Genomic DNA, 27,758 nt, shown 5'->3' with positions numbered 1-27,758 from the left:
TTTAACACCATGACACGAGAATTTTATATATTAGATATTTGATATATCACTACATCCTCCCTAATTGTTCGATTTCGTCTGTCTGTCTGTTCGCGATAAACTCAAAAACTACAGCACCGATTTTCATGTTGTTAAGTTTTTGTATTTATTTTATAAACATTAACGGTATTTATGGGAGCTGCCGTAAAAAATAAGCCGTCTGGGAGCTTTCACCGAAAACGCTGTCTAAAGCCTTTGACAAAATAATGTATGGTGGAATTGTGTATCTTATAAAGGTCTACAGAAAAGTCCGCGATAGCATATGTCTATCTATTAAGAATAACATACTATATTCATTTTTTTTTTCTATTCACAGAACAACGTCTGTCATGTCAGCTAGTTATGAATATAAAACAATTATACATTCAGCTATATCTTTTAATCGTTTCTGTTTTAGGAAATCCAATGAAAAATTAATATATCCTAAGTTATTATTAAGGTAGTTACCGGCCTTAGCCTTTATCCCTGCAGCTACAAGTTAGAACACAAATAGATGTTTAAAATAATTATTTGTTCAGTCTTCACAAGTCAAATCGAATCGAATCGAATACAGTATACACAATCCACTGCACCAACACTCTCAATCATACACAAATAAAATTTGGAAACAAAATCTTATGAACGATGCGGGACTCGAACGCGAGTCCTCTCGCTTTCCGTGCGAGTGCTCTTCCAACTGAATTAACCGTTCGAGTGACGAATATGTAGATGAAGCCACAGCCTGAAAGTTGAACAAGACATACAAGATTTTATGATGATACTCTCTCACTCGAACGGTTAGCTCAGTTGGGAGAGCACTCGCACGGAACGCGAGAGGACATGGGTTCGAGCCCCACATCGTTCATAATATTTTGTTTTCAAATTTTATTTGTGTATTAATCTCAGTAGTGAGGGTTTATCAGTTTAAAAACATATCATGCTCTCAATCATATTTATGTTTAAATTATATCCAAATAACCATTTATTTACTTCCTCGTCTACCCCGGTTAACATGCAGCTTAAAATACCCCAAAAATATCCATCCCTCACTACAATTTTACCCATAATTTACCCGATAAGATAATATAAATAGATAATACAAAAGCATCATATAAATAAATTGAGTGTTCTTTTCTTTATCAGGAAACAGAATCATTTAGAATTAGTATGTTAATTCTGAAATGCTATTAAATATAAACTTAGATTTAGGATTGGTCTCCGCTGCGCTTCAACTTGATACCGCACTACCTAAGAACAATAGCTTTTTATTAGGTCAACTATACGATGCATCTTGACACTCAATGACTTCTTCCAAATTTTGTAATATACGCTTTGTGTTATTTTACATTGAAATTAATAAAATACAAAATACTTACTGATGATATGTGATCCCAGTGTCTTTCTTATTTTTACAAAGTTTTACTACGCAACCCGGCATTTGATTCAATTATGTATTAGCAAAGTTTAATAGAACATGCACGTCACACATTGCTCGAGACTGGATCGAGAACGCCCTCTAGAGCTTCTATTTAATCAATCCTGGCAGTTGGAGCGCAGCGGAGACCAATCCTTAATCAAAGATCACAACAAAACTCTCCACATCTTAATTTCCAAATTAGAAAACCAATAATAAGACTAATATATGTAATAATAAGGTTGAAATCTCTGCGGTTAATAGCCTGAAATTTAATTTAAATAATTATAAATATCCTTTTCTTTTTGTTCGACGATCACGAACAGAAAGAGCATCGTCAAGTGCAGGTGATATGTGATGGTCGGTGCGATATGATAATAAGTAATTTCAGCTAAATTCTTAAGCTGTTTTCTATTGTTATTTGATGTTTATGAAGTTCTTAAGGAGTATATCACTGTGGTCCTCAAATCTTGTCAAAGCATCTTGGATCTATTAGAGGAAATTTGCTCAGTATTTTAATTATTGTTTGATATTTTATTTATGAAAATAAGGGACGTTCAGCTGATGGTAATATATATGCCCTTCCCATTACAATGCAGTGCCGCTCAGGATTATTGAAAAACCCCAAAAATTCTCTGCGGCACTACAATTGCGCTCGTCATACGCCTCGCCGACTAGATTATGGGTACCACAACGGCACCTTTTACTGCCGTGAAGCAGTAATGTATAAGTATAATTGTGTTTCAGTCTGATGGGCGCCGTAGCTAGTGAAATAACTGGGCAAACGTAACTTTACATCTAATGTCTCACGGTGATGCAGGGCATATCAATTACCTTCAGCTGAATAACCTGCTCGTCTTGTTCCTTATTATCATTTAAAAAACAGTTACCAGCCGTTTACATAGATGCACACGCTGTTTTTAATGGTGTCCAAATAATCCAAATAAAAATATGCTATTCGTTTATGTCATAAAATGACATCTATAAAAGTTGTAAATTTAACCACGAACTACAATTTTTGTAAAGTTGGCCTTTAATGAGAAGAAGTCGTAAAAAACTCATGTCTTGGGAACAAAAAGCCTGCGTGTTTATTCTACAGTTTATTTGTACGAAAGTTTCTTTAAAGCCATCCAGATTGTATGGATATGGGTACATATGAATGTTCAGTTTATGACGTGTATTAGAAAGAAAAAGATTAAGATAATTGCAGAAAAACTGACAAAATATAAAAAAAAAACATTTGTGTGGTTTTATGAAACCACGATGCAAGTGAATCATTGTTTCACAAAATAACATATTACTAATAAACCAAGGATAAAACAATTGTGGCGATGTAATAAAAGTTTCACTCTAAAAACGTATCTGGCAATAGTATTGGTAAAATGTATAGGTATACACACGGACTAGTAAAAAAATAAGGACACCGTGTCACCTTACAAAACAGTGTAGCACCAATCAAGCCGATTTACATATAAATACATATCCCCACGCACACACTTACACTAACACATGCCGATAGGCGGCCATTATGAGAATTGTCATCGTCTATGAGAGATCAGTTTGCGTCTCAATAAAATATTTTAAAAATCCCGTCGTGCGTTGTGAAAAAGCGTAAAAATTATACTTTATAAGTATTTGTGGCCATATATGATTATTTAAGGGAGAAAAAAATTGTGTAACTAGTATCCCCCGTAACCGCACACACACTAGCATAGCGGTGCTTCACTTGCTAATATCACGGCGCGGAGTCCTTTTTTTTTGCTCGTCCGTGGGTATACACGATAAATACACAGTAATTATTACACTGAATCATTTATGATATTAATACTTCACTAATAAAAAACCTGTGTTAGTTCGTCACCAAAATTTCATTCAAACTGTTAGTAATTTCATGCATAATACAACCCAATTTGTCTCTATAATGAAAGCGTAGATATATATTATTATAATAAAATTAAAAAGCGTAAAAAGTATTAAACTGTGAGAGAAAACATTTTCATATAATTTGCAAATATTAAAACTTTCGTATCTGAGTAAATTAATTATAATAATTAACATTATAACATCATAGATATGAAAACGTCTTTTACTTTCTTGTGGTTTTAGGAAATAAAATGGTGTTTGCAAGTCGTGGCCATAGAATTGTTGTTTTAATGAAATAAATTGTCAACGGATTGTAAAAGATTTTGTTTTTATGATAATAAGGGACGAGACGAACAGTACGTTCAGCTGATGGTGATTGATAAGCCCTGCCCATTACAATGCAGTGCCGCTCAGGATTCTCGAAAAACCCAAATATTCTGAGCGGCACTACAATTGCGCTCGTCACCTTGAGGCATAAGATGTTAAGTCTCATTTGCCCAGTAAATTCACTAGTACAGCGCTCTTTAGATCGAAACAGAGTAATGTTCTTCACGGCAGAAATAGGCGCCGTTGTGGTACCCATAATCTAGCCGGCATCCTTTGCAAAGAAGCCTCCCACTGGTGTAAAAGATTCTCCAGAGGAATCAAAAATCTCAAGTAGCGTTCATGATGAGAGAAAATAATAATTATTGTGTATAACATATAAACATCACTTCCTTAATGACATGTACATCATATCATCACAGGAAATTAGATCCAGTTTGTTTATTGGTCAAATAAATTTGCATAAAATTGTTTTCTTGTACTTACAACAGTACTAAGACTGCTTTACCAGGATACCATAATACCATGCTGGCTTCATTACTAAATCATAATGAGAGAATTTAGTTTATTTTATATTATAACGACAAACGAACATACATTCTGTTCACCCGACAGTTTGTAATCCCCGCAGTCCAGAGGAATCACAAAAACTTATAAAGAGTCGAATAAACGAAGAACAAATTTGAAAACGGAAAACACATTAGTACGTGGCAGGTGAGGATCGAACCTGGAGCTCCGTGGTATGAGTCAACGGTTGTACCTATTGCACCGCTGAAGATTGATTTAGTTACCGCCGCCATCATTATTGAATAATTCATTCATTCATAAATATTTGCAGCAGAAAAGATTAATTTAAAAGCAATAAAAAAGTTATCAAGCTATCTACTGCTACATTAAGAGACAAATATACCAAAACCAAATTCCGACCAAAATGACCCAACACCAATGGACCCATGAAGTGCAAATCAGTTACCTGAAACAGCATACTCTTTCTGTCCACAGTGCCGGGATACTTGGGCGTAGTTTTCACAATTTGCACAAAGCTTTCAGGCACATCGACCGGGACTTCTCGCCCTAACAACACTGGTGTCGTATCGAAACCTGGAGGCAACTTATAAGACGCATAAACAGCTTCCCTTATCAGTACAGAATCAGTCCGGGCTGAATAAGTCACACCATCTAACAAAGAGTCCTCGTTGGATATAAGCAATTGTATTTTGTGATCGCTCAAATTGTGGGTGTTTGTCGAAGCAACGGAGCCTGATTCTGATAGAAGATCGCATTTGGCAGTCTCTGATGATGTCTTGCTCTTTTTGCTGTTAAAACTAACACCGGAGCCATCTGACTGTGGCAACGAAAGCAACTCAATCGTGCTGTTGTTCTTGAAGCTTCCGGAACCGTCCGAGCTAGGGCCTGAGGTGTCTATGCTCTGGAGGATAGTGCTGTGTTTGCTGCCGAATGAGGTGCCGGATCCCTCTGAGGAGAGGAGAGGTTCCTCGTCCCTAGTGCGGGCCCGTACCTGCGGCGGCCGGGGGGGTGGGTAGCGGGGCGGACTCTTGTTCCTCGCGATGAAACTGTCCGGTACGTCGACTGCCATCTCGCGGTGAGGGCCTGGAAATGACAACAAACAAATTAATAATAGAAAAGCTCCTTCACTGATCAAATCAGTTGACGTTTTATTTATACTAATAAAAGGCATTTATTTTCCCAAAATTGATTCCTTTACAATTCTTTTTGACGTCATTTTGAAAAAGGAGCGCAAGAAACTCTCCCAGCATTCTTATAATTATTCATTATATAATCAATAAATGGAGCCGGTTTTTCTTTCGCTCAATCGGAATGATACTCATACCATAAGATGCAGCGTGTTTCAGAGAAGGTTTTGGTATGATAATGATAATCGGAAATTATATTTTTAACGATAGAGATGAAGAAATACCGATATACTTGATAATATTCAAAAGATTATTTTGCGATTTGCATAGTTTTAAATAATCTTAAGACTTTATAAGCCTTCTGTTAATGGCCTACAAGATGCACATATAAATGGATCTGAGACAAGTAAGTGATATCTGAGATGTTAAACCTTTTATTTTCAAGTGAATCCCACTTCAAAAAAATACCATAAGGCAAATCCAGGTTACATTGGAAAGAAGTGGAAGGCCTGAAGAGGCGATTTTATTTTACTCACATATTTAACAATGTTATCCTAAACCATTGTGATATTTACGGGTTGACTAGAGTGTTAACCAGTTAAGGTAAACACAACAAGTAGAAAGTGACTGTTTTGTTTTTGCCGTGAAGCAGTAATGTGTAAGCATTATTGTGTTTCAGTCTGAAAGGCGCCGTAGCTAGTGAAATTACTGGGCAAATGAGACTTAACATCTTATATCTCATGGTGACGAGCGCAATAATTGTGGTGCCTCTCAAAATTATAACGAGCAGGACCTATCAATTACCATCAGCTGAACGTCCTGCTCGTCTCGTCCCTTAGTATCATAAAAAAAGAACTTGAATTAATGACAATTAATATCAAACCGAACAACCATAGCTCAACTTAAGTAGTAAGGAATCATGTCACCAGCCCAATAAGAACTAAAGTTAATACTGGTGATAAATCAGATTTGAAAATCATAGCATTTATAGGTATATTTCTGCAATCACGTCCAAAGTAGGGTTCAAAGCAGGTGAGTCCCTGTTTTACACATAATTGCTCGATTCCGTGTACCTACATTGTATATCTATGCACCCTCCACACGTCAAGAGGATGTTGTTAATGGTTCACGATTGAATAGCTCGTGTTTAGAGTTGAGTGAACACAAAACACATTGTACCTTCTACCTCCTGTCCGATCAAGGAATATTTAACATATTTGAGAGTATGGCGCTTTATTACCCGATTATAAGTATTTATATTTCATGTTATCACATTAAATACTGTAAACATAGTTATAAACATTGTTTTCTTTTGAATATATGTAATTGAAATATATGTTAAGCGATTGACGAACTAAATACATCCTCTAACTTACGTGTTCCCTAAAGGGCGTAGGATGCGAAAGGCTGTTTACAGCCCCTTTTAAATTTAATAAGTACACTTTTCAAAAAATGATATGTATCTTGGCCAAACTTTAACAGTTTGTTGGCAAATTTTTGCCAATCGATAAATAATTGACATTTTAGTTGTTTTTTATGAATATAAGGGACGAGACGAGCAGGACGTTCAGCTGGTAATTGATACGCCCTGCCCATTACAATGCAGTGCCGCTCAGGATTCTTGAAAAACCAAAAATTTTTTGCGGCACTACAATTGCGCTTGTCACCTTGACTTAAGATGTTAAGTCTCATGTGCCCACTAATAAGCTACGGCGCCCTTCAGACCGAAACACAATAATGTTTATACATTACTGCTTCACGGCCGAAATAGGCGCCGTTGTGGTACTCATAATCTAGCCGGCATCCTGTGCAAAGAGCCCTCCCACTCTTACGTTGTAGCCAGCAAAAAAAGGTTACAGGGTAAAATTCGGATTATCAAATCCAAACTCACCTGTATAAGACCTTACCCTGATGCACCCTTAATAATTTATTTACAAAATAAATTTTACAAATATTATTATTAATTTTTACTTTACTTGAGATGTCGCTGTTCGAAATCTAAACAATCAAAATCCATCAAGACAGCGAGACATCTCAAGTCAATTTCCTAAAATGTCATTATTGGGGTTGAGCAGGTTATCAACTGTAAATTAGATCCTGTAGATTGAGCCACAACGTGAAAGTTGAACAAGACACACCAAGATTTACGAACCATGCGTCACTCTAACGGTTGGCTCAGTTGAAAAGAGCACTCAGATCGAAACCGAGAGGTGCGGGTTCAAGTTCATAAATTTTGATTACAAATTTAATTTATACTTAATATATATATTAATTAGAATTAATCCCAAATTTGAGGAAAATTTCTTTCAAGATTCAAATACTTAATAGTTTTGCAACACGTGAATTTTCCTCTTCAATAGTTACCTACATCGGAAACAATTGATGGTAAAAATAAAAGTGAACAAAACATAAAGCAACCGTATAAGTTTTTGTTCAACGAAGGTCGTTCGAACATGGCTTCAATTTATCAAATTATTTCAGTCAATATAGCTCCAATGTCAACTTCCAATTAGATGAATGCGCGAAACGGTTACATTTAAATATTTAAATGAAAGTTGTTCGCGAAATTATGTAAAAACATTCATAGTGTCTAGTTACAATGCGAAAATAACAGATAATCACTGAATGCATTCATACGTTACTTGCTGATGCCCGCGACTTCGTCCGCGTAGATAAAGAGTTTTTAAAAATAATAAGCAAGTTTGTTCACTGAACCGAATTTGATTAAATTTATTACAGAGATAGACAAGAGCTTGGGAGAGGATGTTTATTGCGAATAAAAGGTTTGGCAGGGTTAATATAGGAGATGGAAATTTCTGGAAATGAAAAATTTATCTTTAGGCACTTGATAAGAAATAAAGAAATATTTGTTCTAGTGGTTTCCAAATTTAGACCTGTGTGGGGTGAAAAAGGGGGATGAAAGTTCTATAGTTGCTAGCTTATAAAAATGTACTAACCACAGTACTTAGTTTGTAATGTATCTATTATTTGCAAAGTGAGTACCTACCTATATCAAAACATAAAAATGCTACCCAAAGTAACTGTTGTCACGGGAAAAACTAGTATTATATATATGTAGGTATTATATTATATTGATCTTGTTATTAATTTTGAACATAATAAATTCAGATAAATATTTACGACTAATAGACACATAATAAAATACTTAATATATTTAAGTAAAAAAAATAGATATATAGGTGTTGTTATATACTATAGTATTTATCGATGGCAAAAACTTGCCAACAAACTGATAAAGTTTGGCAAGACACGTATCATTATTCTAAAAGTGTACTTAGTAAATTTAAAAAAAATAAAATATGCTGACGACTCGCTTAACATTATATAGTAATAAGAATATATTTTCTCTATAAGTAAATATTGTAATATTCTGCTGAGAGATAAAGTTCTTAAATCGTAATAAAAGGGCGTGTACACACCGGTGTCAGAAGAGAGCGACAACATCGTGAGCATATCTGCCGCGTCATCCGGCGGTCGTTTCTCGTCGTCGGCGCCAACCACTACGATACTGGAGCCCGAGCGACGCCGAGGTCTGAAATCATACGCATGCTTATATTAATACTATTATTCCCTTAGTATACCTACTGAAATCTAATTTCGCACATTTAAAATTACAGTATATTAAAAACAAAAATATTAAGTCTGAATTGAAGTAAATTCCCATTGCTCAACATACTTTGATGTTATTTTGTGTGTATGGTCGTGGATGATTTAGTCGAATTTCATTGTTTTTTCTAATCAATCAAGCCGTATAGTTTTACATTTTCCATGCAAATTAAAAATATTCCGTGTGACACTTATGAATGTCAATTTTATAATATTTTACAATTTACTACAATATCGGAAAGTTAAGTTTTAATGAGTTGATTTAAGTAAGCAAGAAAGTCATTCCCACTGCTCCGTTTACCGAAAGTGCACAATTTTAAATGTTGTAAGGTCGATTTAGAATCAGTCAAAATTACAAAGTTCTTATTATTAAAAGATTTCATGTACGTAAAAGCTTCGAATATTGCAATAAGTTCCGCAGTCATTATATATACGCTATGATTAAATTTAAATTTAAAGGAAACATCATTTTGTACTTCATAAAATGCAGCACCACCAGCATATTTAGAGTCATACGTATAAATTTTATAGCAGTAAGAGTATTTGCCCAAAATTAAATTGCTACATTCATCTTAACTCTTAAATATGCTCATTTTTAATTTTTCAATATCTAGAATATTTGTTAAAACAATATTAGTTAGATCCACATTGCACAAGTACTTGTTTACAACGGTGTTATCGATTTTATATCTCGTGACACTGTACGAAATATTCTCATGAGTTTGAGAACCATAATCAGACCGTAAACCTAATATATAGGAGGGCTTCAATGTTCTAGAGTTTATTTTGTATATTACGAGAATAGGCAGGAATCTAACTCAAGACACCGCAAGGTTGTGGATTCCTGAGAGTGCCACTAGAGGCGCTGAGCCGCGACCGCTCCGTATCCACGCCGCGTGAAGTCACGGTGTGTGAACATTGCTTTATGTAACGGCTTCCATGCACTTTATTACGTTATTGTATTACTGATTTTTATGTAAGATACTGATTCAATTAATCGCCTTAAGTCATGGTCACATTAGAAGAACTTAAAATACAGACCAAAGAAAGACACTCATTTATTCGATTAGGTCAAAATGATTCCTAAATAAATATATATTTCTATTTGTTTTTTAATCTATATTTCCAGTTTCTGCATTCTACATTATATTTATTTGTGTAAATTTATTTTTACTTAACTTATGAAATCAACATAAATTTAAAAACGTATTTTACCAAATTAACGTTTTTTAACAATTCTTTTGAATTTCGTAACACATTTGTTTTGTACATTTTCTGGGATCATGTTTTAAAAGCATATACATCGCCCAACAAAAGACTTACTAACTCGATTGATTCAGGGCTTGATTGTCGCAGTTTATAATATAGCCTATGTCACTCAGATAAGATGCAGCTTTCTAACGTTGAAAGAATTTTTGAAACCGGTCCAGTAGATTTTGTGTGGAAACATTGCAAACATATGTACAAAAACACAAATGTTTCTTCTTTATAATATTAGTTTTGATAACTACGGGTATTTTTATGTTAATGAATAGTTTCTATTGCTGACTACAATATATGGATAGAAACATCGGAAGTGCGTCCCGCTAGCAGACACAATAGCCAACCTGTTGCTGGCCGCTTCGCCCTAGCAGGTACGCCAAACACCATAACATCCCGTTCCATTCAATACTCACATGTTTGATATTTCCGACTCGATGCCGGTCTTGCTTTGATTTTGTCGTATGCGACATATTTAGTACTAGCTATCATGTAGATGTCCGCGACTTCATCAAATTCAAAATATTTTTATTCAAAATACGATATGACATCACTTATTGAAATTCAAAAACTACTACCCATTCCAATGCCTGACCTGAGAAATTGGGCGCAACAAACTCAGCGGGCTTTTTTTTTCATCAAAAATGTGTTTACCAAGTAATATTGTACAATTAAGCTTAGTATTTAATAGCCTGAGGGTGGTCGCTCCATTCCCAATCTGTGGAATCATTGAGAAAGTCATTTCAGTCATCATCCGCATAGATAAAGAGTTTTACAAATAATAAGCACGGAGCACCGTTTGCGAACATCACTCCGACGTTAATGTAGCAACGTTCCATCTATATCAACAAATTACTATTTTTTTATCAATTTAAGGGATGAGACGAGCAGGACGTTCTGTTGATGGTAATTGATACGCCCTGCCTATTACAATAAAGTAGCGCTCAGGATTCTTTAAAAACCCAAAAATTCTAAGCGGCACCACAATTGCGCTCGTCACCTTGAGACATAAGATGTTAGGTCTCATTTGCCCCGTAATTTAACACAATAATGCTTACACATTACTGCTTCACGGCAGAAATAGGCGCCGTCGTCGTACCCATAATCTAGCCAACATCCTGTGCAAAGGAGCCTCCAAAAGGTCCATAGATGACTATTGCGATGCTAAGCGTAAAACCGTTATCAGAACGACACTAAATCTGGGGCTACATTATTATCACCGACACTACCATATGGCGAACCAGACATTATGTATAACGTTACAATACACGTAAATTCAATATAACAATAAAAGATAATCAACACATACTTTTGTCCCAATTAATTTTGTGGCATTAATTAATTTATAACGTGTTTGCAATAGATAAATAATAAACCTTTATAACAGCGATCTGGGCTTTATACTCGTAGATATTGACCCCCTTATTCATAATAGTCTGCTAACTTAAAGCATTGCTAATTCTCACTCTGTCTTCTTCTATTGACCTAAGTCAGAATGAGAAAAAACAGCCCTAAGCAGCTGTTTAAAGTTAGCGGACCATTATGAATAAGGGGGTGAATCTTTTCAAATTATTTGGATCCATTTAACTTAAGTTATTTTTATATAATATATATATATATATATATAATATGTGTTTTTCAGGTACATTAATCATGAACGAAGGCTTGGAACCGGTTTAAATTAACGGTTATAACCGGTTTAAATCGGTTTTTTTTGTATCGGAGTGTAATTAAATGTAAGTGGGAATTGATTTATTACCATAAATAACCGGTTCAATTGAAACGAGATGAGCGTAGATACCAAAAGCTCGTAAATATCGTTAAAAATTAATCTGTACTCTGAAAAATAACTCAGTTAACCGCTTTATTCAACAAACCGTTTATAATGTACATAAACAATTCCGGTTATAGATAAAACCAAATCGAATGTCAAGTTTTCTATGTAATTAGACGTAAGCCGGTTAATACGATTTTTCGATTTTCAAGCCTTTTCTTAGAAATGTGTTTAAGGTTTTATGTGTAATTACCTACCTACTTATTATATATAGATAATAGTTTCAAACTTGGTCCACTGTAAAACGCGGCAGCGTTTTTGAATGTATATTGAATTCGGAAATAAGTTATTTCCTCTCAGTAATACTATCTCCCATTATCTGTAGTCTTTTTCAATTTGGTATGTTGCCAATATCGCCGTTAAAAGTCCTTCTCGACCAATGCACTAATAACTAGCCTTGATATTGTTTTTTTTTTTATTTATAATTCTTAATTAATTTTTTTTACGATGAAAAATTAATTTTACGATGCGCGCAAACCGGTTAACTAGACCATTTGTATCATTACTTCAGCTACCATGTCTCTCGTAAACTCATGTGTCTACTGAACCACAACCAATGGAAGAGAAAAAATTCAATATATAATATCAATTTAAACACACAAATAAAATTTGAAAAACAAAATTTTATGAACGATGCGGGACTCGAATCCACTACAAAAAACTACTGCCGATTCCAAAATGAGTGCCTCAGGCCTGAGAAAAATGGGCGTATCAAACTCAGCGGGCTTTCTTTTTTCATCAAAAAATATTTTTACAAAGTACCTTATATTTAAAACATAACTGCTTTTAAATGGTTTTTAGTTTTCCCTTATTACGGCTTGAAATTGTGTATCGGCAGTTCGTCAATTTTGAAGGAATTAGCAACAGTCAAGCGTAGTAAGTTTAACGGCCGTTTCCAATATTCAGTCTACCTCTTACTTGTGATAAAAATCGTAACTATCGTTGACTTTTCTGTCCCAATAAACTTATCGACGGTAACTGTAACGGTATCCGTACACGCTGTCTGTCAATGAAACGACGCATAGCTTACCTACCAGCGATAGAAATTTGTATGGAAATATCAATTCTCGCGTCCCAATATAAGGCGATAAGAATGACTTATCGGGTATATTGGGACAGCTTCAGATTATTGACAGCTAATTACTGACAGTAGAAGGTAGTAATTTACCTCTATCTGTAGATAGTATATTGGGAACGGCCGTAAGCTGATCTACAACAAGCTGTTACAGGAATCGTCACCGTGCCATTTATTTGATTCATGCCCAAGCATAAATAAGTAAATGAAAGCGTCGAGAATAAACTACACAATAACTAGCTGACCCGACAGACGTTGTTCTGTAGATAATAAAAAAAATACTGTTTAAAAGGAATTTGCCAATAATATTTCAAAACATCAAGAATTAAATACGTAAAAAATGCTCCCGTTTTAATAATGAAGTTGTTTCACAGCGAAACTGTCAAACCGTGCGTCACAAAATTCTCCCATGGAAAATATATCCATACAAAACAAATATTGAAAATAATTATGGGTCCCAAATCGAAATAAAAACTATCCTATCTCTCAAGTTGGACCAAACTGCACTCCATGAAGTAATCCCTATAAACATCCGTTCATTAGTTTAGGAGTCCATCGCGGACAAACAACGTGTCATGTAATTTATATATAATAAGATTATAAATACAACCCGATAGAACAGAGACAACAGTAAACAACGATACAACTACATTATATTATTACAAAAGGTAATACGAACAAGCTATTTAAAGAAAACCTATCAATTATTCCTTTGTTTCCAGTAAGCTGCAGGAAGCCGTATTTATTCTAGTTGCCATTCCAGGCCAAACCCACGGCATAGAACCTAGTAATCCAATAACTGTTGAACAATAGACTGCCACAAGTAGTTAGTTAGTAGAACTCGCCGATGTAGAGCAACGAGCGATATTGACTTAACCACAACAATGCTTCCTCCACTATTGTATGCAAGTCGAGGATAAAACCGACAAGTGGAATTAATATTCACGGTACAGATTGTACCATAGATTTACAATTTATAAGCGTATATACAGATACAGCCTACTAGAGAGAAGCAAATCTCTAACGGAGATAAAGGAAAGCGAATTTTTTGTTACTGTCAAATTATTGACCAGTTACCACATTTTAATAGTAATATCTGGACGACCAAGCCAAGCTCGGATTTTTAAGAATGTACAAAACTTGAACAAAACAAAACTAATAGGACATCTGGATTCGAACCGGGGTCTTCTGCTTTCCAGAATACCCAATGTCGCATCTGAGCTATTATAGTCTTGTATATCGTGGCGAAATTTACCTTTGTATTCTAATGTTATTGTAGCGGTTTCTCATTAAAACACGGATAAAACTAAATTTTTTAAAATTGAAACCTAGCTACATCGATTTCTCGCCCCCGAAACTAACTGTATACTAAATTTCATTAAAACCGTCGGAGCTGTTTCCGAGATTCAGATTATATGTTTCATACAAGATATAAGATTTTATGCAACAGTTGTATAAAGAGGTTCAAAAAACGCTAGTGAACCGCAAGCGAACGTCGCAACGAATGACGCCACGAGCGTTTTTTGACATAGACATCGTGTCGCATACAATATTTTTTCTACGACTTGGTAACTTAATTCATTAATAAACAAACAAATACCACTAACTTTCGAGCTGCCGCTTAAATTGGTGGGAATACATACTTATCTCTGGTGAGTGGTTTCATTTTTCCTTCAAGGAAGGGCAAAGGTACAAAGATACAGCCAACAGGAAAATTAAAAATCACAAAATATACCTAGCAGCATCTTGTCAAATTATATTAACAAGTTGTTTTCTTAAATTGACATTTAAATGTTTAATGTAATGATTTAAACACGAAAATATTATATATGTTCTAACTAATATTTCTATGAACCTACGACACCTAACTTAGATTTCGTTGTCTGTGGCACCAACTGTGTTTTGTTGGCGACATTATAGTACAGCAAACGATGCTTTATTAGGCCATAGAGTATAGATTATAGAAATTTTCAGACTTGATACTGAATCTAATGAATGTACTTTTTTTTATGTGAAACATCTATAGCCGCACGTAAAACCGATTTCTGGCGTGGCGACGCGTCGCCTTGTCACAGTAATAGCGTCCTCAGAGGCAACTTCGAATATAACTATTACCGAAGTCACTGATTAAACGAATTAAGTAGTCACGATTTGAAATAAATTCGTAAATTTTTGTATTTAATGAAAATAAATGTTTATTCAATAAAGAGTCATCGTTATTTGGAAAAAAATCGTAATATTTTATTTTATCATTATGACATATTTAGTTCCTATCACAACATGTTCTTTTCTGCATATTACTTTTACAAAATAATGTCGATGTTTCACTTCTGCCAGGCGTCCCGTGACGGCTTACATATTTTTTTCTTTGGCACTGCACAGTATGCGCATTCAGTCAATGAATGTACTTACATTGCTAATTGTGGCTATATAAATGACAGATAAAAGTAGAGAAGTAGAAAAAGGATTTTTTTACATGTTTTAAAAGCTTTTAAGATAATATTGACATTTTGTGTACAGAGTTTATTTGCTGGCGAAACTCTTCTTTGAGCTTGTCGTTTGCTGGTGTTTGTTTAAGTTTATGCCATAACGTGTTCCTATTATTTATTGAGCGTTTCATCTTTATAGTTTTACTCCCAGCTATGGCTTCTAGTAGTAGTAACTCCATTTTTTAACCGACTTCGAAAAGGAGGAGGTATTTAATTCTATTTGTATTTTTTTATGTATGTAAATCGATTACGCTGAGATTTATGAATTTTTTCGATTTCCATGAAACCCATGCAGAATGTTTGCCATTTGGTCCCATAAAAATTTGACATAGTTTGGTCCAGTAGTTTTCATATTATGAACATTTTTATGAATAAAATACTATTATTTTTATGTCCTACCTATTGATAGGTTGCAGTCGGTGCCAAGCCAAAAAATGTACCAGGTACCTACACTTGCCACGCGTGACTTTGAGCGGGATAACTTCGTGTAGCACCAAACAACACAAGCGGGCAAGCGCCGACTTAAACCCAATAGGTAGCACATACAAATAATAGTATTCTATTAATAGTAAAGGTATAAGATTTGCATAAAAGGAGTATTAAATTAAATCTAAATGAATTTTATTAAAATATATTTGTTTATAATCTGACATTCGGCGTCGGGAAGCTCCGTAAAATCTTCTCGTCCCAAATACCAGTGTGTGTTGCCATTAATGACTTACGGTACGCAGACATGGCCGCTAACTATGGGCGTGATGAGAAAGCTCATTGTCGCTCAGTGGGCAATGGAGAGGGCTATGCACGGAGTTTCCCTACGAGTTCGAATTAGAAATGAGGAGACACATAGAACCAAAGTCACCGGCATAGCCCAAATGATTGCGAAACCGAAGTGGTAGTGGGCAGATAGTTCGACCGACAGATGGCCAGTGGGGCAGTAAAGTCCTCGAATGGAGACCACGTTCCGGAAGACGCAGTGTTGGTAGACCCCCCACAAGATGAATTGGCGAATGAAGTCAGCGCAGGACCGATCGTCGTGTAGATCTTCGGGAAGGCCTTTGTACTAACGGAGATGCAGTAAGATAAAGGAAAGCGAATCTGTTGGTACTGTAACCGATTTTAATTAACAAGTCGTAAACAGTCAGCCACGCTTGGAATTACCTCCTTAATATTTTCAATTTAAACACTGATTTCAATTTAAAGCTTACCACTAGCTAACGCACACAATTACAAATCAAAATTAGTCACACTTTGTCAGGCTGTGACGTCATCTATTGGATTTTAAATAGCTATGACGTAGAGTGAAATGGAGTAGAAGCTATTCTGCGATTCGTCACGTTTTTACGTCGAAGTATTTGTAAAACGTAATGCTGCAAGTATCAAAATGACGTAATCAGCTAACGTATGCATTATTTTTTCTTTACTAGATAAATTTCTTACACTAGAATTGTTGTCATACATTATTATTAGCTTTATGCTTCTTATTATATTATAATAATACTAGCTGACCCAGCAAACGTTGTATTGCCGATATTAAAATCGCGATACATAAGTTTTTCAACTAACAATAACAAATTTCGTGTGGACCACCCTTAACATTTAGGGGGATAAAAAATTGATGTTGTCCGATTCTCAGACCTACCCAATATGCACTCAAAATTTCATGAGAATCGGTCAAGCCGTTTCGGAGGAGTTCGGTCCCGCACACCGTGACACGAGATTTTTATAGATTAGATGTATAAAGTGGTATGTAAGTATATTATGTATAAGCTGGTGCGGCTTGTGAAAAAGCTAAAGCATGCAAATACCGGGGCTAAAGGGGCAAATCTAGGCTCCGAATATAATTTTGTAGAAATCCTTGGTCCGTGGGGTCCTACCACTATAAGGCTTTTTAAGGAAATAGCAAAAAGTCTACATCACAGGAGACTGAAGAGCTGGCAGCTACCTCGGACAAAGAATAAGTCTATCTATTCAAAGGAGGAACACTGCCAGCATCTTCGGAACCTTGCCTAATGGGACACCTTTTAATAATATATTTTAGTAATTATATTATATTTTTTAAGATTTTTAGGTTTAGGTTCAATGTTATTATATACAATTTTTTATTTCTGTATAAGTACATAAATAAATAAAAATTTAAATGAGTTAATGGACCATGTTAACTGAAACACGAGTGACGTCACCATTGATTTCTGATTCATGACGTTAAAAACTAGTTTTAGTACAACAGAGTAATAGGTGCACGAAATTAAATTTCAAATTGAAATAAAGTGGCTTTCTATATTTTTCTGTCTTATATTTTTGAATAATATATTTAAATATTCGATATCAAAAATCCACACAATAGTCAGCAGGTTCCTATTCTTTATTGAGCGTTTCATCTTTGTAGTTATACTCCCAGCTATGGCTTCTAGTAGTAGTAACTCCATTTTTTAACCGACTTCGAAAAGGAGGAGGTATTGAATTCTATTTGTATTTTTTTATGTATGTATATCGATTACGCTGAGATTTATGAATTTTTTCGATTTCCATGAAACCCATGCAGAATGTTTGCCATTTGGTCCCATAAAAATTTGACATAGTTTGGTCCAGTAGTTTTCATATTATGAACATTTTTATGAATAAAATACAATTATTTTTATGTCCTACCTATTGATAGGTTGCAGTCGGTGCCAAGCCAAAAAATGTACCAGGTACCTACACTTGCCACGCGTGACTTTGAGCGGGATAACTTCGTCTAGCACCAAACAACACAAGCGGGCAAGCGCCGACTTAAACCCTATCAATAGGTAGCACATACAAATAATAGTATTCTATTAATAGTAAAGGTATAAGATTTGCATAAAAGGTGTATTAAATTAAATCTAAATGAATTTTATTAAAATATATTTGTTTATAATCTGACATTCGGCGTCGGGAAGCTCCGTAAAATCTTCTCGTCCCAAATACCAGTGTGTGTTGCCATTAATGACTTACGGTACGCAGACATGGCCGCTAACTATGGGCGTGATGAGAAAGCTCATTGTCGCTCAGTGGGCAATGGAGAGGGCTATGCACGGAGTTTCCCTACGAGTTCGAATCAGAAATGAGGAGACACATAGAACCAAAGTCACCGGCATAGCCCAAATGATTGCGAAACCGAAGTGGTAGTGGGCAGATAGTTCGACCGACAGATGGCCAGTGGGGCAGTAAAGTCCTCGAATGGAGACCACGTTCCGGAAGACGCAGTGTTGGTAGACCCCCCACAAGATGAATTGGCGAATGAAGTCAGCGCAGGACCGATCGTCGTGTAGATCTTCGGGGAAGGCCTTTGTACTAACGGAGATGCAGTAAGATAAAGGAAAGCGAATCTGTTGGTACTGTAACCGATTTTAATTAACAAGTCGTAAACAGTCAGCCACGCTTGGAATTACCTCCTTAATATTTTCAATTTAAACACTGATTTCAATTTAAAGCTTACCACTAGCTAACGCACACAATTACAAATCAAAATTGGTCACACTCTGTCAGGCTGTGACGTCATCTATGGGATTATAAATAGCTATGACGTAGAGTGAAATGGAGTAGAAGATATTCTGCGATTCGTCACGTTTTTTACGTCGATGTATTTGTAAAACGTAATGCTGCAAGTATCAAAATGACGGAATCAGCTAACGTATGCATTATATTTTCTTTACTAGATAAATTTCTTACACTAGAATTGTTGTCATAGATTATTCTTAGCTTTATGCTTCTTATTATATTATAATAATACTAGCTGACCCAGCAAACGTTGTATTGCCGATATTAAAATCGCGATACAAAAGTAACTGTTGATCGTAGATGGCTGAAAATTTGTAGTTGTATGTATTTTTTAATGCTGACTCATAATCAAACAAATAAAAAAAAATCAAATTTCGTGTGGACCACCCTTAACATTTAGGGGGATAAAAAAGATGTTGTCCGATTCTCAGACCTACCTACCCAATATGCACTCAAAATTTCATGAGAATCGGTCAAGCCGTTTCGGAGGAGTTCGGTCCCGCACACTGTGACACGAGATTTACATATATTAGATGTATAAAGTGGTATGTAAGTATATATTTATGTATAAGCTGGTGCGGCTTGTGAAGCGACTGAAAAAGCTAAAGCATGCAAATACCGGGGCTAAAGGGGCAAATCTAGTATATAATATAATTTTGCAGAAATCCTTGGTCCGTGGGGTCCTAGCACTATAAGGCTTTTTAAGGAAATAGCAAAAAGGTAAGTCTACATCACAGAGCTGGCAGATACCTCGGACAAAGAATAAGTCTATCTATTCAAAGGAGGAACACTGCCAGTATCTTCGGAACCTTGCCTAAAGGGACACCTTTTAATAATATATTTTAGTAATTATATTATATTTTTTAAGATTTTTAGGTTTAGGTTCAATGTTATTACATATAATTTTTTTTTTCTGTATAAGTATATAAATAAATAAAAATTTAAATGAGTTAATGGACCATGCTAACTGAAACACGAGTGACGTCACCATTGATTTCTGATTCATGACGTTAAAAACTAGTTTTAGTACAACAGAGTAATAGGTGCACGAAATTAAATTTCAAATTAAAATAAAGTGGCTTTCTATATTTTTCTGTCTTATATTTTTGAATAATATATTTAAATATTCGATATCAAAAATCCACACAATAGTCAGCAGGCGACATAATGAGAAACGGGCTGAAATATAAAAAGTATACTTCTATATTTATCTAGTAATAAATCAGGGACGTCTCTTGCAAAAAAAAACCTTGATTCGAGTTAGTTTTTGCGATTTATTTTGTCTCGAGCATCAAGAAAATTACTGTCAGATACACTTAACCCTTCCGGCGAACACTTCTATTATGTCCGTGAAGAATGTTTGGGAAATACGTGTCGTCGGCAAACATTTGAGGCTGTTTGTAAACAAGCAGTTTCCCAGCGTCTCGTCCCGGCGGACAGCCCTAACGAGTTCCATTGTTGTTACGGGCAGGTAACGTTATACCCTCATTAACATACACATAAGTGTCCTTACTTCCTTACAGTACTTGAGACGTCGCGTCAATATGAAACGACACAGATCTCGTAGAATCTGTGATTTACAGTACAGTAAGTATACAGATTTAAATCTAACATTATTATTAAGTTGATTTAATATCACTATAGAACGAAAATTACCAGTGGGAGGCTCCTTTGCACAGGATGCTGGCTAGATTATGGGCACCACAACGGCACCTATTTTTGCCGTGAAGCAGAAATGTGTAAGCATTACTGTGTTTCGGTCTAAAGGGTGCCGAAGCTAGTGAAATTACTGGGAAAATCAGACTTATGTCTCAAGCTGACGAGCGCAATTGTAGTGCCGCTCAGATTTTTTGGACTTTTCAATCCTGAGTATCAATTACCATCTACTGAACGCACTGCTCGTCTCGTCCCTTATTTTTTATAAGTAAAATCTCCATATTAAAAATTATTTCAACTTTACAAAGCATATTCGTAAGAGTCAATCAGTGTCAAAAGTGTCTCAACATTATTATTAATATGAGTTTAATAACCAGTTAAGGCGTTCTATGCAATATATATAAAACTAGGTGACGCGACACACGCTATTCTGTCAATAGAAAAAAAAATATGTAAGTATTCGGGAACAATGTAATCGTAAGCCATAGGAAATGTGTAATTACGTATTTTTGAATGACTTTAGAATATATAGTAGTAAAACGATACTGATTAATATCGTATTTGTTTCAACAGCTTTTTCATAGGCGCTTTATAATTGCCATTTTTTAAAGTATTAACATGGATATAGTATGCTCTCCTTACGAGATAGACCTATGCTAACCATGAATTTTCTGTAGACCTATATAAGATACACAATTCCACTATATATTATTTTGTTATACGTCAAAGGGTTTAGACAGCGTTTTCATTGAAAGCTCCCAGACGGTTTCCTTTTTTCCGACACTTCCAACAAATATCGATAATGTATACAAATATGTTAACAAAATTTAACAAATTATATACTAAAACCTTCCTCTAGAACCATACAATCCATTTGTGAAGACAGCATGAAAATAGAGCAGCTCTTTTTGAGTTTATCGTGAACAGACAGATAGACAGACGCAATGGAGGAATCTGTTTTAAAACACGGATAAACTCAACTACATTGTCATAATTCAGACGTATTGAGTTGGTAGAGTCGTGCGTATGAGCTGGGCGTAGGAACGCGCGAACACTTCGGAATGCATCGGAACGTGACCGTCGTAACAACACCGGCGAAGCCTCCGTCGTCCACGATCATTAGATATGCTATCATCTGTGATCAAATATGCTGACAGAGTATTAAACCAAACGGAGATTCCATAAAAACCAGACAGTACAGTGGACCGCGTAATCCGACAAACCAGTGGGTGGCTCCTTTGCACAGGAAGCCGGCTAGATTATGGGTCCACGACGGCGCCTATTTCTGCCGTAAAGCAGTAATGTGTTTCGACCTGAAGAGCGCCGTAGCTAATACTGACGAGCGCAGTTATCGTGCCGCACAGAATTTTTAAGCTTTGCAAGAATCCTGTGCGGCACTGCATTGTAATGGGCAGGGCGTATCAATTACTATCAGCTGAACGTACTGCTCGTCTCGTCCCTTATTGTCATAAAAAAAAGCAAGTCAGACTTCAGATGTCAGTAATGTTCTGGCACATTCAGTGATCGTACGTGAATCAGTTTCTCGGAAACAATATTTTGCCTTACACGGTCGCAGTGATTACAAAATGCACGACGAAAAATTTAAAGAACTAGTTAGAAAACATCCAGAATATATGATATTTCGCAAAGAAAGAATGATATTTGGCGATAATATGTTATTACAAAACCACATAGTTTTAGATAACTATCTCGTCATGAAGATTTCGTTTGTGGCATTTAGACTTTGATAAGGGATACTGCGTTTGAACCATATTCATATTGAACGTCATAAGCATAATGTGTGGATTTGTCATATCTCGTTATAAAATTAAGAGGAATTAAATGTTCATTGTCCCAAACTACATCTGAACTTTCTGTGCTAGTAAACCAGAAATATTTTCGATGACCGTCGGTTTGAAAGATTTTGCTCTCGAATGACTGGACATGTTGACCTAGTGTAGGGCTTTTACTGCGTCATACTGGATTCTCGTTACAACTATAGGTTTACTTTTCGAACGCAACTCGAAAAATATAAAATGGCTTTATTAAAAAAACAACAGGAAGCCGAAAATTTCAATTATGGTGTTTGGAAAGAACTTCCCTTAAATAAATATTTTTCATAATTTAACCATAACATTTGCAACTCAAGATATATTAAAACTGACACCTTGGCACACACTCACATACTCATGTAGAACACACACTCTCGCAAATACACACATAAATACAGAGGTTCATACATAGAGGTTGATACAAAAAAGTTTTGATTTCTTTATCTGCATTGTAATAGTGATTAGTTTGCCGTTTCTTTACTATGTATCCCACCTAACGTCTTAGGGAGATTGGGATGGCTGAAAATGTCTGCTTTGTTTGATTTGGATACTTAAATTTACTTCAAGGCAATAAATTTTATTATTATTATCTCTGCACATGATATCCGGTCCAATAATTACTGTAATTCGTCTATTTCTGCACATTCTCACGTCGAGAATCCAAGATTCAGACAATTGAAAATAATCATATGATATTCCAGTGTTTAGTAATCTCAATTATTATCACTTCAGCCGGAAGACGTCCACTGCTGGACAAAGGCCTCCCCCAAAGATCGCCATGACGATCGGTCATACGCTGCCCTCATCCAACCTATTCCCGCGATCTTGACCAGATCATTGGTCCATCTTGTGGGGAGCCTTCCAACACTTCGTCTTCCGATACATGGTCGCCATTTGAGGACTTTATTGCCCCGACAGCTACTTCAGTTTCGTAATCTCAATAGCCCCTACTAATACTAATAGCTATGATGTACCTCAGTTGAGGTTACATGTGGGTTTTGTAACTCAATCGAGTGGTTAAGACCAAAAAATAATAATAATCCTTAATACCTAAAAGTGTAATGTTTTAAGCTATATAGTGTACAAAGATTTATCGCGGAAAAAGCGGGTGGTCGTCTCAAATTCGCCACATCATTAGACCCATACCCTCGTTTCCGGGTAGAGTAAATAACCGTATTATTGCCGTCTAGTGCTATCCTGTTTTTATCAATTCCCAACAACTTTCATGTTATCATGGGACGAACGTTTTCACAAACAATGCCTTCTTGCCTGCCCAAACTTATTTCATATCTTCTTTTATTAAATTATTTTGCTTTCAAAGCAATAACTAAGTTTTTTATGGATTCTTTATTGTATTAGAACGCTTATAACTTGATCCGATTTCATGTTTAAGATTCTAAATTAAAATCAAGTATTAATTATATGATAATGATAACTCCGATTTAACTTTTTCTTTTATGAAAACAAGGGACGAGACTAGCAGGAGACGTTCAGCTGATGGTATGATTCTTGAAATACCCAAAAAATTCTGAGTGATACTACAATTGCGCTCGTCGCCTAGACATAAGTGTCATTTGCCCAGTAATTTCACTAGCTACGGCGCCCTGTTACATTACTGTTTCACGGCGGAAATAGGCGCCGTTGTGGTACCCGTAATCTAGCCGGCTTCCTGTGCAAAGGCTCCTCCCAATGGTAAAGTTAGACGATGGTGCTATATTTAACATTTTATATAAATGGAAAATAATAGTTGTGATCAATTACTTTATGTTTTGTTTTTAAAATGAAATCAATCAAATTAAATGCTCAATAAATGACGAGTAAATCAGCTTATAATATCAAAAACTGTCTGCATTTAAATTATTTATAGAATAACTACTTAGCTGCTGCCCGTGACTTAGTCTGTGTAGATAAAGGGTTTTTAAAAATAATAAGCAAGTTTGGAATTGAAGATTATCTCATGTCCTATTCCAGTTCCGGTTCCCATTTTCGCTCCCGTTCCCAACATATATGAATGATGAATGAACTTATATGAATCTTATTTCAAGGAAGATTGCTATGGCAAACTAAACCCACTATTGGAATAGTTCGAGATCGTAGTCGTGAATTTCAGTTTTTCAAAAATCCCGCGAGAGCCATGGATTTTTCCGGGATAAAATGTATCCTATGTCCCTTCCCAAAAGCTCTAGTCTATCGCTGTACCAAATTTCTTCAAAATCGTTTCAGTAGCTCCGGCGTAAAAGCGTTACAAAGAAATTTACATACACATTTATAATATTCGTAGGGATTTCTCAAATTAACTGTTATATTGTTGTTAGGGCAAATAGGCTCATTACTAAAACACAGCCAGCCGGATGTAGGATGCCCAAACAATGTGCATGTGATGTCACATCCGGTAACGCCTAACTAATTCGCGCTCAAATCTGTCTTAAATTAAGTATCAACAATAGGTTAATATGGTATAATACTAGCTGACCCGACAAACGTTGTTCTGTACATAATAAATAAAATACTGTTTTTATATGTATTTGTCAATAATATTTCATAACATGAAGAATTATTTCGTAAATTACTTAAAATGAAAGTGTTTCACAGCAGAACTGTCAAACCGTGTGTCAATAAATTCTCTCAGAGAAAATATGTCCATAGAAAACAAATATTGAAAAAAAATTATAATTATGGGTCCTAAATCAAAATAAAAACTATCCCATCTCTCAATGAAATAATCCCCATTAAAATCCGTTCATTGCCTTAATAGTTTATTGGAAACAAACATCAGGACAATGGATTTATATATATAAAGATATACCTAAAGAAACAGTAGCGAGTTTTCGAACTTCGAAGTTGCCCAGTCCTGATAAAGCAAACAATACCGGAACTGCACTTTCTTTTGTATAAACTTTAATCCTTTGAATTGCGTTCTCTGCACTGCGGAAATTGGAAGTAACAATTTACTAACATTCCTATGATCAGCACTTTTACCGTCTACAATAAAACACTTAAAGTTTCTGATATTTTGACATTCACTTTACGAAAACTTTACAAAATTAGACATACAGCCTTATTTTTCGCTTTGCATCACAAATTCACAAAATCCACAATAAAATATTCACATGAACTTATTATTGAAATAACAAGTTTTTAAGTACAGGATACCATTTAAACGTCGTATTACGAATAATATTAATATTAGTATGTTATTTAAAAAATCTTTAAACAAAACGAACCCAATGCAATTACGAAACTACATACCTAGTATGCTAGTAGTAAGATAATTTTACTACACTACACCTTATATGAAAATACCACGAAACTAAAAAATCGTGGACGAAAAAAAAAAATTTAAGGAACCGTTTATAAAACGCCGCAGGTGCCTTTACACGAGTCTGCGTTGTCACTGACTAATTATAGATAACGGAGTTTATAAATATGTGACGAATGGCAACCATTGTGTTATCATGTTGTGATTAAACAAATTTGCATCGGTCTGTGAATCACGGATAGACATTACAGTAGGTACTAGTGATGTAAGCTTTATACGTTTCATAATCCCAAACATTTTACAATGAAAATCCAAATGTAAACAATTATTACTCGCTGATAATGACGTAGCTTTAAGAGAATGATTTTAAAAAGGCATAAAAGGCATTTATTTTCTAAAAATGGATTCCTTTAGAGTTGTTTTTGGTGGCATTTCTAATATGCTAGGTGCTCTGCTACCACTTCGGAAATAAATGGCGCTCTAAAGAGTAGAGGCGGCGCAAGAAACTCTCCCAGAATTATTTTTAATGCGCTCTTTGTAATGGAATATACAATATGGTCAATGCTATTGGTATAAAATAATCATAGTCTAGTACCAGGCTGTCCGATCACTTAGATATTCAGCTGTGGAGTAGTAGGATTTACTACAGCGACATTTTTTAATACAACATTCGATTTTATTTATAGATAATGCTTGAACAGAGGCTGGGACTTTATTATAAAAGTGTATACATTTACCCCCTTATTCATAATAGTCTGCTAACTTAAAGCATTGCTAATTCTCACTCTGTCTTCTTCTGTTGACGTAAGTCAGAATGAGAAAAAACACTCCTTAGCGGCTGTTTAAAGTTAGCGTACCATTATGAATATGGGGGTAACTCTTAAAGCTATTATGTATTTTATGAAGCCTGCTAGAATTCGTTACAAGCAATTTTATTGCTAGTGTTATAATATTGAAAATCACTATTAAGAGCAAAAAGGTGACGATTTTTGTGAACGTATATTAAATTTTCATTAAGGTACTGACAATGAACAGTCATAATATTTATTTCTTTAAATTTTTGTTTGATAGATAGGTTATGTAGTTTTTGAATATTACAAAGTTACAAGTGTGATTTACAACATATTTAAAACCGAAGATGCTAATTAAAATAACATTAAGTAACTAAGTTAACTGGCGTTATGGTTTGATAGACTATCTCTATAAAATGTACGAGTACCCTCATAAAGGGTAATTAGCCCAGAGCGCAGTGATCCTCTCATTAGAGTTACAAGTCCCTAAGGTCGCCCTAGTGGCTATTTCGGAGAGGAAATTGAAAGGGATTTCATTTTAAATCCTGTCCAGAATATATTAGTAGTACCTACTGTAGCTTTTTTGAATTGAAAACTACTTAAGGCGTGCGTTAAACTTTATTTTGCTGGTATTGAATGAGATTGAAATGTCACGCTCGGTTATGTAACGATCGTTCGGATTAAGAAGGCTCGACTAAGGAAACGATAAATATAGCAGAGTACATAATTATGGTTATATTACACAAATAAAATTTGAAAACAAAATTTATGAACGCCAAATTTTTTTCATTTTTATTTCAGAAGCCACGGCCTGATTGTTGAACAAAGCATAGAAGATTTATCAACGATACGTCACTCGAACGCTTAGCTCAGTTTGAAGAACGCTCGCACATAAAATCTCGTTTTCAAATTTTGTTTGTGTAAGAAATCGCAAAAAATTGTGTGTTTATAATATTCCTTGACTTTGCAGTTCATAACCAGAAGGAGGCATGTTGAGGAAATGGCGACGCACCACTAATATAATTCTAATTGAATTAGTTTCCGAGCATGGGCCGAAGAAGCCATACTTGTCACTCTGCGATAGCGTGCTACTGTGGTTAGCGATATTTATATTACTAGATACAACAGGTTTATTGAAGTGA

General features: G+C 35.2%; 1 protein-coding gene across 4 annotated transcripts in view; it reads right to left on the bottom strand.

Annotated features, from left to right (window-relative positions):
* Positions 1-27,758, bottom strand: part of LOC126964488 (protein PALS1) — a 176,482-nt gene that overhangs the window by 71,289 nt on the left and 77,435 nt on the right. For 3 of the 4 annotated variants that reach the window (XM_050807636.1, XM_050807637.1, XM_050807639.1), the window contains 2 exons: positions 8,715-8,827; positions 4,593-5,230 (listed from right to left, as the gene is read on the bottom strand). In XM_050807636.1, coding sequence (XP_050663593.1) covers positions 4,593-5,230; positions 8,715-8,827 — 751 coding nt within the window. The remainder of the gene's footprint in view (positions 1-4,592; positions 5,231-8,714; positions 8,828-27,758) is intronic. The other variant, XM_050807638.1, reaches the window with a different exon arrangement.

Source organism: Leptidea sinapis, chromosome 5 (genome assembly GCF_905404315.1).
Source record: "Leptidea sinapis chromosome 5, ilLepSina1.1, whole genome shotgun sequence".
In the NCBI taxonomy this organism is placed as follows: domain Eukaryota; kingdom Metazoa; phylum Arthropoda; class Insecta; order Lepidoptera; family Pieridae; genus Leptidea; species Leptidea sinapis.
This window is presented reverse-complemented; position numbering and strand designations above follow the sequence as displayed.